The 13,563-nt window shown below is 52.2% G+C and overlaps 1 protein-coding gene across 1 annotated transcript in view; it reads right to left on the bottom strand.

The window, feature by feature from the left end:
- The window catches only part of LOC124661060 (probable peptide/nitrate transporter At3g43790), a 31,929-nt gene extending 24,434 nt beyond the window's left edge, over positions 1 to 7,495 (bottom strand). The window contains exons 1-5 of the mRNA XM_047198922.1: positions 7,377 to 7,495; positions 5,710 to 5,750; positions 5,330 to 5,390; positions 5,081 to 5,183; positions 4,877 to 4,979 (exon numbers count right to left, since the gene is read on the bottom strand). Of these exons, the coding sequence (XP_047054878.1) occupies positions 4,877 to 4,979; positions 5,081 to 5,183; positions 5,330 to 5,390; positions 5,710 to 5,712 (270 nt within the window). The 5' untranslated portion in view covers positions 5,713 to 5,750; positions 7,377 to 7,495. The remainder of the gene's footprint in view (positions 1 to 4,876; positions 4,980 to 5,080; positions 5,184 to 5,329; positions 5,391 to 5,709; positions 5,751 to 7,376) is intronic.
- Positions 7,496 to 13,563: the final 6,068 nt, after the last annotated feature.

The raw sequence follows: 13,563 nt of genomic DNA, 5'->3' as shown, positions 1-13,563 counted from the left end.
ACGGCCTTGCGTACGGCGCGGGGTGCTGCCGGCCGCCAGACCCGGACGAACCGGATAGAGAAGCGCCCGACGCCACCCGTGTCGGTGCGTGCGCAGGCGGCGCCATGTGCTGCGCCTGCGGGAAGTACATAGGCCAGAATGCGGGTCGTCGTGCCTCTGCGGCCGGTAGTCGTACGCGGCGAGCGTCCCATCGACATCGCGGCCAAGCCACCAGCTCCGGCAGCCCGTGCGGTTGAACCGCCCGGCTTCAGGGCCGAACACGTGGTGCCACTCCGGGTTCGTCGATGCCTATTCCAGGAGGCGGCGCTGCTCGCCGGTCCATCCGGAGGAGGCAGCACCACGTAGCCGGCGGCGGACAGATGCCTGCCGTGCGGCAGGCGGTACTCCACCGGCACCGGGATGTGGTGCCGGTAGAGCACGTCCGCCTCGTCGAGTGTGAAATGGTGGGAGCGCTCGCCGCCGACACCGCTTCCGCTGGCCTCGTAGTTGTGCGCCATGGATTTGAGCAGTGTGTTTGTTGTGTCGGCGATGGACTCGAGCGGTGGTGGCTAGGGTTGGGCGGAGATGGTGGTGTCGACGGGGGTTTTAAAGTAGCCGCAGCGGCCCGCATTGATGCCACGCGGGCACGTGAATAGAAGAATCTTACGTATGACTCAAGAAGGCCTAAACATGGAAAGAAAAGGGGCAAGAGCATTTTTTATTAGATTGCAAATGTTGAGACTTCAACCTAAGACCTCTGTTGTGATACCATGTCAACTTGTCAAGTTCCATGCATTAGTTATGCAGCTAAAAATTTGAACCGGTGGAAAGAGGTATGCAATCCATGTATACTATAACACTCTTGTCCCTAGAATTAGAGCATTTCCACCGGCGGCTCCCAAATAGGCGCCGACAGCTGGCACGCTTCCTCCATTTGGGGAAGGTTTCCCCACACTGGCGCACCCCAAACGGAGACCCCAATAGAAGTGAAAATTTCAAAAATGCAAACGGCGGCAGATTTCATTCGATTTCTAGCGAGTTTGTACAAAACACGACGAATACATAAAATAAACTAGCGGTAGTTGAAGGCGCTGTAGTCGCTGCTTTTTGCGTCGTCCCCGCTGCCGCCGTCATCATCATCGGAGAACTCCCAGTCGTCCTCCTCTTTTGGCACCAGTGGTGGAGAAGGAGCGGCGGCGGCGAGGTCGACGAAGTTGCCGGAGTCCTTGGCGGACCACAGCTCCAGCTCCGCCTCCTGCAGGTTGTACGTCACCTACCGGTAGTCCTCGTCGAGGGAACAGCCGACGAGCAGGTGCTGCCCTGGCGCGTCCTCCGGGTCGTCGGCGCCGCGGTAGGCCGCCTGCGCCTCGAGCTCCATTTCCCACCACATTTTCGCCGGCGGGTGCACGGCTTGCTCCTTGGGGCGGCGGAGTTTGAGGCGCTCGCGCGGAAGCGAGTCATGCGCCTCCTTCTTCACCGGCGCCGTCCTTCTCGTCGGTGCGGACGAGTTGCCTCGCGCACCGCCGCAGATAACGCCGCTGCCGGACGGCCTTGCGTACGACACGGAGTGCTGCCGGCCGCCAGACCCGGACGAACCGGATAGAGAAGCGCCCGACGCCACCCGTGTCGGTGCGCGCGCAGGCGGCGCCATGTGCTGCGCCTGCGGGAAGTACATAGGCCAAAAGGAGGGTCGTCGTGCCTCTGCGGCCGGTAGTCGTACTCCGCGAGCGTCCCATCGACGTCGCGGCCGAGCCACCAGCTCCGGCAGCCCGTGCGGTTGAACCGCCCGGCTTCAGGGCCGAACACGTGGTGCCACTCCGGGCTCGTCGGTGCCTATTCCAGGAGGCGGCCCTGCTCGCCGGTCCATCCGGAGGAGGCAGCACCACGTAGTCGGCGGCGGACAGATGCCTGTCGTGCGGAAGGCGGTACTCCACCGGCACCGGGATGTGGTGCCAGTAGAGCACGTCTGCCTCGTCGAGTGTGAAATGGTGGGAGCGCTCGCCGCCGACACCGCTTCTGTTGGCATCGTAGTTGTGCGCCATGGATTCGAGCAGTGTGTTTGTTGTGTCGGCGATGGACTCGAGCGGTGGTGGCTAGGGTTGGGCGGAGATGGTGGTGTCGACGGGGGTTTTAAAGTAGCCGCAGCGGCCCGCATTGATGCCACGCGGGCACGTGATACTATGACTCAAGAAGGCCTAAACATGGAAAGAAAAGGGGCAAGAGCATTTTTTATTAGATTGCAAATGCCGAGACTTGAACCCAAGACCTTTGTTGTGATACCATGCCAAGTTCTATGCATTAGCTATGCAGCTAAAAATTTGAACCGGTGGAAAGAGGTATGCAATCCATGTATACTATAACACTCTTGTCCCTAGAATTAGAGCATTTCCACCGTCGGCGCCTATATCCATGTATACTATAACACTCTTGTCCCTAGAATTAGAGCATTTCCACCGACGGCTCCCAAATAGGCGCCGACGGCTGGCACGCTTCCTCCATTTGGGGAAGGTTTCCCCACACCGGCGCACCCCAAACGGAGACCCCAATAGAAGTGAAAATTTCAAAAATGCAAACGACGGCAGATTTCATTCGATTTCTAGCGAGTTTGTACAAAACACGACGAATACATAAAATAAACTAGCGGTAGTTGAAGGCGCTGTAGTCGCTGCTTTTTGCGTCGTCGCCGCTGCCGCCGTCATCATCATCGGAGAACTCCTAGTCGTCCTCCTCTTTTGGCACCAGTGGTGGAGAAGGAGCGGCGGCGGCGAGGTCGACGAAGTTGCCGGAGTCCTTGGCGGACCACAGCTCCAGCTCCGCCTCCCGCAGGTTGTACGTCACCTACCGGTAGTCCTCGTCGAGGGAACAGCCGACGAGCAGGTGCTGCCCTGGCGCGTCCTCCGGGTCGTCGGCGCCGCGGTAGGCCGCCTGCGCCTCGAGCTCCATTTCCCACCACTTTTTCGCCGGCGGGTGCACGGCTTGCTCCTTGGGGCGGCGGAGTTTGAGGTGCTTGCGTGGAAGCGAGTCATGCACCTCCTTCACCGGCATCGTCCTTCTCGTCGGTGCGGACGAGTTGCCTCGCGCACCGACGCAGATAACGCCGCTGCCGGACGGCCTTGCGTACGGCGCGGAGTGCTGCCGGCCGCCAGACCCGAACGAACCGGATAGAGAAGCGCCCGACGCCACCCGTGTCGGTGCGCGCGCAGGCGGCGCCATGTGCTGCGCCTGCGGGAAGTACATGGGCCAAAAGGAGGGTCGTCGTGCCTCTGCGCCCGGTAGTCGTACGCCGCGAGCGTCCCGTCGACGTCGCGGCCGAGCCACCAGCTCCGGCAGCCCGTGCGGTTGAACCGCCCGACTTCAGGGCCGAACACGTGGTGCCACTCCGGGTTCGTCGGTGCCTATTCCAGGAGGCGGCCCTGCTCGCCGGTCCATCCGGAGGAGGCAGCACCACGTAGCCGGCGGTGGACAGATGCCTGCCGTGCGGCAGGCGGTACTCCACCGGCACCGGGATGTGGTGCCGGTAGAGCACGTCCGCCTCGTCGAGTGTGAAATGGTGGGAGCGCTCGCCGCCGACACCGCTTCCTCTGGCCTCGTAGTTGTGCGCCATGGATTCGAGCAGTGTGTTTGTTGTGTCGGCGATGGACTCGAGCGGTGGTGGCTAGGGTTGGGCGGAGATGGTGGTGTCGACGGGGGTTTTAAAGTAGCCGCAGCGGCCCGCATTGATGCTACGCGGGGAGTTAGGCTGCTGCCACCTGGGCGTCCGTACGGCGTCTGGCCTCCTCGCCGCCTCGGTTTCCAGCGGCGACCTCCATTACACGTCTTTAAAAACACGACCAGCGTCATGTCTCGCTGATGGGCGGGGCCCGCGGACAAAGTCTGATGTGGCACGAGGCGCTAGCGCGCCCATTCGGCACCCCGCGCGAAGGAACCAACACGGGGTTGCGAGCGGTTTTATTGGGCCCGAAACGGCGCCGGCGCTTTATTGGGCGTGCTGGTGTGAGCCCAATTTTGCTACCGGCCTCCAAATTGCTATTGGGACGCTATTGGACTCCCCAATTGAGATGCTCTTAGGGATTGTTTGTAGTTTTGGATATACCATTTTTATCTTACTTGCCGAGTTGCATATGTAGTTTGCTTAGTATCGTTGAAATGTTTAATCTGGATAGATTATTTACCATGTCATGTCTAGTCTATTTTTGCATTAAATATAATGCAAAATTGTTCATGTATTCAACTAATATGAATCTAATGTGAGAGGCCATGGTCTATTGGAGGGGGAGCTAATGCAACGGTATGCAAGATGAGGAATCATGATACCTGCTGATTACGATGACAAAGTGAGTTTCGGTTAATATGTTTGAGATTTACTTGGTGTGTTGAAATTTATTTTTTCTCGAACACACGTCTAGAGGTGTGTCGTTGTATATTAGAAGAAGACCGTCAAGATGACCGGAAAGTTACAGCGTTGGTAGCAAGGCTACAGAAGAAGGCAAAAAAACAAAGAAACAAGAAAATAACACAAGAGAATTTAGTCCAAGGGATTTCCGGCTCACAGTGGATATTTAATTGCTGAATGAGATTGAGTTTATTGTTAAGCGAGATGAGTTTGTTGTTAAGGGTTCTGCGTAGTGGACTAGATTTTCACGAACCAAATCACATCGTGCCACCAAATATTACCTCGTGTATGCATAACGGGGTGGTTTGACGACTCATTGTTAACTTGTAAACACTATCCTGAGACACGCCCGTGGATTTTCCCGCAAGGGCTTTCAACAGAAAAATTGATGTCTCCAATCAATTTATTTCAGTTTATTTGCCTGTCGATTTCCGGAAGCTACAAAACCATGATGGAAGGTTCTAATAACTGAAAGGAAAGCACACTCTGCGTACTTCTGCGTACCTTAACTGGTCCGAGCATACCAGATAACAACCCAAGCAAACCTCTTGTGGTTAATGCCATCCAGTAACTTGAGCTGAGTCCAAAGAGTGTATTGAATATAATTCTGAAATAGATGAGAAAACATGCTTAAATTCTAGGTGCATCTATCAGAATACACCAAAGAAAAGCTCTGCAGACTACAGTTTGTTGAAAGAATATCCTTACACGGAAACAAGGGTGATTACAAGAACTGGTTTCCTCCCGTGCTTGTCAGCCACAACTCCCCATATTACAGAGGTTAGTGCTCTCCCAAGCATATATGAAGCGCCTACATTAATAGAAAAGGCACCATAAGTTTACCGTGGCAGATAAGGCTGAGGCATACCCCTTACAAAACAATGTCCTCGTGCATCAAAGTTGAAGTGTTTCAGAAGATAAACACAAAAGAGGAACTGTGTTTTTAACAAAACTCACCAACAAAACCAGCATAAAATCCAATATCTTCTTCTTCTTTAGCAATGTGAAGGTCCCTTATCTGCAAACAGATATCCAGTGTTGACAGTCGATAATGACTAATGAAAATAGTACAGTATTAGCGATGATAGTCTACTTGAAGAGAAAATTTTAACTAATAGTATTGGAAGAAAACAAAACAACAGGAAACAACAAATCTATGAGAAGAGCAAAGCTTTGTTTCCACCACTAGTCATTGTCTCATGCAAAGATTATATCATTGCTCGACATATAGAGCATTCAAATTTTATACTACTTGTAACTCTTCTCCCGTTATCATGAAACAAAAAGGCAAAATCACACTGCACGTTTTAAAAAGAAATTGAAGTAACATTGCTCACCATAAAGTACAAGAATGGAAACAATGACTGTATCGGCAAGGCTGCAAAATCCAAATTTACGAATATCAATTCCTGATGAATAATGAAGGGATAATAAGTTGAATAAGACATAACCAAAAACATCTGAAATTTGCTATATCTGAAATGAGTGTCAGAGTAACGTTTGTTGTTTTCTCCTGCGCAGGTTTCTAGCTCTTGTGTTTGGACTCGATCTCCACTTTTTATAACCCCATAAACATACAGCTCTAATTGGGTTCCCTGCGACAACGGAGTTGAGGATTCCCTGAACATGTCCGTTCGGAAAACCCGACCTGAACACCCAGAGGCATGTTCAAGAATCTGGCAGAACATGAATTTGTCGCTGGCTGTACGACGAAACTGCAGAACCCAACGAGCTCGCACGCGCGCACGCGCTGATCGACTGATGGACGGGACGGGCAGATGAGGACGAGGCGGGGAGGGAGGGAGCCGGCACGGCGTGGTTCCTCGCATCGCATCACGCCGGCGCGTGCTGCCCTGCCGACGATCCGTCATCATCTCCACGCCAAACGCCGAAACGGCGGAAGCGGCGCGAGTGCGCCCCAAACCTACTTGCGACCGCCGTGTCAGAGTAACGGAAGTCATCCAAGTCTCAGGTAAGCAAATAGAAACGTCATCAGCACAAAAGTAGCACAAAAGTAGCATTCTGGTGCACAATGACATCAATACCCACAACTAGTGTCAGTAGTTACATGATACAGTACTTGTCTTAGTATCTGGTAATTATTTTCCAATGAAAAACAGAAAGAACCAAATTTGACATGTCCACTAATAGAGCTCATTGCAAACAACCATGCATGTGCCGTAATTCTAAGAATATAAGAGCAGGAGTGTGTTTCCAATTCAACCGTATATTCTGAGTTGCCAAATGCGAATGAAATAGACGTCAGGTGATGCAAAGTTCCAAGAAATTGCTTTAAAAAGATTCGGGGAAACAAATGCACGGAGACAACTAGGGGAAAAGACTCCATTATTTATTTATTTTTTCAAGGGACCCGGCGAAGGGGTCGATTTTCATTACCAAATAGATAACGAAAACATGGACAGACAGCCCAGTATCACCCAGAAAAGAGTCCATTATTAGCGTGGCATGTGTGGCGCGTGTAATTTTGGGAATAGCTGGTCCGAGAATCGAAGCTTTGTAGGTGAGAGCTGAAAAGAAAGAGACAAACACTTTTAAACAAGGGACTGACGAAGGCAAGTTTGAGTCGACAGCGTTGCCCGTGCTGTCACATCACAACTTCAGAACTAGCAGCAGTGGAAGTGAGCATTCTTCAGGCCAAACCTGCCTGCGTGCTTCAGCCAAAGCTAAACAGATGCAGAACAATGAGAAGCTGATGCGCGGATATCAGAGATATGGTCCACACGCGGGGCAAATCAATCACGAGGAACGCGAGAATTAACCAACATTAGAAATGAAAAAGAAAACATTATAGCTAGAAAAAAGCGGTTACTCGAGCTGATTAGAATGTTCGTGGGGGGATAGAAACTAACTTGGTTCCAGGTGCATACGCTAGGATGATATCGCCCAGCAATAGTACTAGTACTTCGTGGTGGAAGTAACGGAAATCAACTGAAGTGAAGAAATAAGAGACAAGAAGGAACGGGAAGAAACGGTGATCACGCACAGGAGCAGATGGTGACGAGCCACAAGCAGGAGATCTCGGTGAAGGGGAACCCCTCCCTCTCCTCCTTCCTCCTGTCCACCCTGCACCCGGGACAGTTGGGGTGGTACCGCGCTCTCTTCAGCAACGGCTCGGACGCCCCACCGCCGCGGCCGCCGCCGCCGCTGGCATCATCGCCCATCTCCCTCGCCCGCCCCAGGTACCAGAGAGGGACGGAGAGCACAGGAAGCCCCCGACCTCGAGAACGCCGGGAATCTTGGTGCGCGGCGTGCCCTGCTTTGCTCGCGGCCTTTTTTGGCTTTCCCTGCGGAACGACGCGGGCTAAAAGGCAGGACAACGGACGCAGGTACCTAAAGAAACTGCCCCACCCTCGGTAAAGAACGTGGCCCATTTTTTCAGCGGAGTTGCTCCACACACGACGATTTAGGTACGATCTGTGTACGATGCTCTCCATGGCACAAGTTTTCTTTAGAGCATCTCCAACACGCCCGCTGTATAGGCCGCGCTGCAAAAAAACTGCTGGTATACCACGCGCGGGAGGAATGCGGGCGCTCCATCAGGCGCGGTAAACGGCGCGGTGCTGCAAATTTTTTTACGACGCGCGGTGTTTTGCATAATCCGGAGCGCCATATGTGGCGCGGTTACAGCGCGCGGCAACGCTCTGCGCACGCGCGAAAAGTCAACGGCAGGAAATTCCCCCCCCCCCCCCCTCTCCCGCGCCCTCGCCCTCATTTCCTCACCTACCGCCGCCGCGAAATCCAGCCACTACCGGTCGATTTCCGTCGCCGGCCCCGCTGATGCGCGCCGCCGCGGCGTAGAACCGCCTCGCCCGCGCCCCCTCCTGGCAGCGGCCGCCGCTCCGCTGCGCTGTGACGCTCGCGCCGCCGCCAACGACTGACAGTAGTTGACGCTCCTCCTCCGCGTCCTCCTTCCCGGCGCCGTCGCGTTCTCCTCCGCGCCGCCGTCGACATGTCGTCGTCGTCGTCATCCTCAAGCTTGCTAACAACATGGCGCGCCCATGGTGCTCGCCCATTTCCTCGCAAGGTATGCACCTCCGGCGGCCGGCCTCTATTAGCATGTGATTTTTACTCGCCAATTAGCTATAATAGTTAGTTATAGTTAAGTAATTTCATATATATGTTTGTAGAGTTCATCATACGATTCATCGGACGACGAGTTTGACCAAGAGGAAGAGGACAACATATCGCTACTATTAGCATACCGCGCCGTTAAGAAGCCAAAATTTGGTGGATCGGTGTTCGGTGAACAGAAGTTGTGGAGAGAAAGGATTGAAGGGCATGAAAAGTTGATTTGGTCGTACTTCAATGAGAATCTGATATTCCCCGAAAGTTATTTTCGGCGACGTTTCCGGATGAGTCTCAACTTGTTCAAGCATATTGCAACGGAGGTGACCAAATATGATCGCTTCTTTGAGCCAAGGAGAAATGCCGCCGGAGAACTTGGTCATAGCACATATCAAAAGGTGACCGCCGCTTTGCGTATGTTGGCGTATGGTATACCGGCGGATCTAGTTGATGATCATTTGGCCATGGGAGAAAGCACTTCTATCTTGTGTGTGAAGCGCTTTGTAGTTGCAATTGTCAATGTCTTTGGCTCCACATACTTGAGAGTCCCCAATGCTCAAGACACGGCAAGGCTTTTGGAGATCAACGCCAACCGGGGGTTTCCTGGTATGCTTGGTTCCATTGATTGTATGCATTGGAGCTTGATGTCTACGCACGCTTCTATTTCTGTAGACAGTGTTGGGCCTCCAAGAGCAGAGGTTTGTAGAACAGCAGCAAGTTTCCCTTAAGTGAATCACCCAAGGTTTATCGAACTCAGAGAGGTAGAGGTCAAAGATATCCCTCTCAAGCAACCCCGCAATTAAGATACAAGAAGTCTCTTGTGTCCCCAACACACCTAATACACTTGTCAGATGTATAGGTGCACTAGTTCGGCGAAGAGATAGTGAAATACAAGTAATATGGATGATTATAAGTAGTAATTGCAATCTGAAATAAAAATGGCAACAAGCGAACATGTAGCAGAACTTGTTGGAAACGGTGTTTCAATGCTTATAAACAAGGCCTAGGGATCATACTTTTACTAGTGTACACTCTCAACAATGATCACATAATTGAATAAATAAATGCTACTCTCAAACACTCTCTTGTTGGATAACAAACACCATTCATTGTGTAGGGCTGCAAAAGCACACCTCAAGCCGGAGTAAACAAGCTCCACAACGTCATAAAGGAATCACACACGATGCGCACACTCGTCACCATCACACCGTGGAGAGTAACTCCGGAGTTCATATTAAAGTAACCTCTAGAGTGCATAATAGACAAGAGTAACATCTACATATTCAACTAGATTACAAAGCTCATGATCACATAAAGATCACACCATGGGAGAGAGAGATGAACCACATAGCTACCGGTAGAGCCCTTAGCCTCGGGAGAGAACTACTCCCTCCTCATCATGGGAGACAGCAGCGGCGATGAAGATGGCGGTGGAGTCGATGGAGATGGCTCCGGGGGAAATTCCCCGTCCCGGCGGCGTGCCGGAACAGAGATTCTGTCCCCCGAAACTTGTCTTCGCGATGGCGGCGGCTACGTAACTTTTCGTGGAGGAAGACCGGTGCTCCTAGGGTTTTTACTTCTGGGAGAATATATAGGCTGAAGGGCGGCCTCGGAGGGGCCCCAGGGTGCCCTCCCCACCCGGTGGCGCGGCGAGGGGTGGGCCGCGCCCCTATGGTGTGGGGGCCCCTTGGCCCCCCTCCGGCCCTTCTCCGGCTCTCCGGGTCCGCCTCGGCAAAATATTGACTTCGTCTTCGTGGGGTCCAATTCCGAGAATATTTCCTGTGTAGAATTTACGAAACCAAAAACAGCAGAAAACGAGAACCGGCGCTTCGGCATCTTGTTAATAGGTTAGTCCCGGAAAATGCATAAAAATGATATAAAGTATGAGCAAAACATGTAGGCATTGTCATAAAACTAGCATGGAACATAAGAAATTATAGATACGTTGGAGACGTATCAGAGTTGGAAGAATTGTCCAGCGGCATGGCATGGACAATTCAAAGGCTACAAGAAGGATGCCACCATAGTACTTGAAGCGGTGGCCGACCAAGAGACTTGGATATGGCATGCTTTTTTTGGAATGCCCGGATCTTGCAATGACATCAATGTTCTTCAACGGTCACCACTAATGACAAGAATTGCAATGCGGGAAGGTCCATTGGTGGAGTTTGAAGAAAATGGCCACAAGTACAACTATGGCTACTTCCTCGCCGATGGCATATATCCAAGGTGGCAAACATTTGTGAAGCCGATTATTCAACCAAGAGGTAAGAAGCAAACCCAATTCCACAATGCACAAGCGGCAGCTAGGAAAGATGTAGAGAGAGCATTTGGGATTTTGCAAGCCCAATTTGCCATTGTTAGAGGACCGGCTAGATTTTGGGACCAAGAATGCCTTTGGTATATCATGACCGTGTGTGTAATCATGCACAACATGATTATAGAGGATGATCGCGGGAAAGATGTGGATCATACCCACTACGACTTGATGGGGGTTCCCGTGCAAGTGAGGAGGTCCGCACATAGGATTGATCGGTTCATTGTCTCATACCATGCCATTCGGTGCAACGACACACATGATGAGCTTCAAAAAGATCTCATGGAAGAATGGTGGAATTGGAATGGACAACAGTAGTTGCATACTTGTTGTATTTATTTGAAAACTATGTGTTGTATTGTCTCAAAACTATGTTGTATTGTTGTATGTTCGACTTGTTGTATTTGGTGTGAACAATGTATTGTATTTGAATGGTTCATTTTATTTGTGAATTTTATATGATTGTTTGATCTTGTTGGATGCATAGTTGTGTGTGTTTGTTGTTTGCGCCGCGCCCGCGTGCTGCAAATTAGAGCGTCCGACAGAGGTGCTATTTTTCCGCGCCAACGCGCGCTGCAAAATGGCGCACCCGGCGGGGGAAAAATCGCTCTATCGCGCGGCAAAGGTTTACTGCGCGGCGGCAGCGTCGTATACCGCGCCAAATTATAGCGCGCCTGTTGGAGATGCTCTTAGACCCACAAACCTAATTGATCCTGAGGGCATCTTCAACGATACCATTGCGTCCGTGCGCTCGAAAAATCCGTCGGGATTAGAACGCAAACTTGGCCTAAATATGTGTCGAGTTTGCGCTCCGCGGACGCGCGGACTGACTGCCGAATCTCACGTAGGACTCGTGCGGTGTCGAGAACGCCGCTAACATTCCCGCCAGTGGTCATTCCCAGCCCGAAAAATCAAAGTTGACCGGCGCCAACACTCGAGCCTATTGCGATGGACGTCCTCTTCGCCGCAGCCACCATGGATTTCGAGGGAACCCTCGCAGCCACCACCCCTGACTCCCCCGTAGCCACCGCCACAGCCTCAAAGGAGACCGCATCTCCGGCCGAATCAAAGCGTGCCATCACCGGCGGCTGGGAAGCTAAGCCGAAGGCGCCAAATAAGTTGTTGTCGAAGGAGGAGAAAGGAGTCCAGTCGCGAACTATCGCGGCCGATGCAAGAATCTTAAGGAGAGGAATGCATCGGCGGCGGCCGCCCAGCAGTTGCAGGCCCCTACCCAAAAGGCGTGGCAGATGCAGATGAAAGTTGGCGCCCACGTAGGCCTCCATCCTGGCCTCCATTCGAGCCTAGCGGAGGCCATGCTCCTCGTCAAGCAAGAGAGGATCGTGGGCATCGCTCCCCCGACCTCATTGGTGAGCTCGGTAAGTTCCCAGTTGCGTCCTGGAACACCTGCACCCTCGCAGGTCCACACGGCGTCGCGGTTCGCCTCCGGCGCCGCACCGGTGCCCTTCAACGGGGCCTCGGTTCCTGACCTGTACCGGATGCCGAGGAGCGGTGACTCGGTCCCGGTCGCAACACAGAAGACGTGACATGTCCCAAAGGAGAGCATGCCGGTGCCTGCACCGTGTATGAGGAAATGACACCATCTGCCCCGACAATAGATGACTCGCTACGTTTGCTCTCTTAGTTTCTCACTATGTCGTGTGTCATTCGTCTGACGTCTGGTGATTCGTAGGTCTATTGGACGTGATGCAATGAGGGTGATATCCAGGCCATGATCTTCGGTGGCGGCTTCGTCGGTGAAGGCGACGTTGGGATAGGGACATAGGATCACTGGGCACAGACGCTGGATGGGGTGGACATCGATGGTGAATGGTTGTTCTCCACCAAGCCCACGTAGGCAATAACCGTCTGCGTCGATGCCGATGAGGAGGCGCCAACAGGGCATGTCCTGACCAGGGATGATACTGGCAAGAAGAAGGGGGAGAGCCACAGGACCAGTGGCTTCAACGACGACGAGGACAAGTGTCTGTGCGGTGTGTGGCTCGCGACCAGCCATGACAACATAAATGATGCCCAGCAAAGGGTCAAGGTCTACTAGGCCAAGGTGGACTAAGAGTACGAGGAGAGAAAGCGTCACGCGCCCTACGAGATGAAAAGCGACCGCACGGAATAGTCCATCAGAAAAGGATGGAACTACATCAAACAAGAGACCTCCAAGTTTCGCGCAGCCATCGATCATGTTGTTTCTCACCCCCTGAGCGGCACGGGCGTGCTTAGAGTGGTAAAGAAACAAGCATCATCATTCCATATATGTACTTAGCATTAGCTAACCATGAACCTAACTTTTACCAATTGTAGGTACCCAGGGCCTTGGAGAAGTTCAAGGCAACACATAAGAAGGGGTCTATAATCCATTGCTGGGAGAAGCTGAAGGACGCGTCAAAGTGGAGGGTTGGCTATGCGGCCTACCATGAAGCTGTCAAGAATGGGACGGTAACGGTTGTCATCGACGGCGAAAACGACGATTCTGGGCAGAAATCCCTTCCACCTCATCCCCGAGGCCATAAGTCTACTGATACGTCCATTTTGCATCACTATTTTATATCATAATTTACTGTTATTCATTGATATATTTCATATTTAGAGATGATACTTATGTTATTTCACCTATTTTGCATGTTTCATGATTATTGGAGAATTACTCACCGGAGTCAGAATTCTGCTGGAAAAAGCACCGTCGGGATACAATATTTCTGAAGATCAATAATTGACGGAAAATATACCGAAGCTCCTTGATACGTCTCCAACGTATCTATAATTTCTTATGTTC

The sequence above is a fragment of the Lolium rigidum genome, chromosome 6, assembly GCF_022539505.1.
Source record: "Lolium rigidum isolate FL_2022 chromosome 6, APGP_CSIRO_Lrig_0.1, whole genome shotgun sequence".
In the NCBI taxonomy this organism is placed as follows: domain Eukaryota; kingdom Viridiplantae; phylum Streptophyta; class Magnoliopsida; order Poales; family Poaceae; genus Lolium; species Lolium rigidum.
The sequence above is the reverse complement of the archived record's forward strand: the minus strand, read 5'-3'. Positions and strand labels throughout refer to the sequence as shown.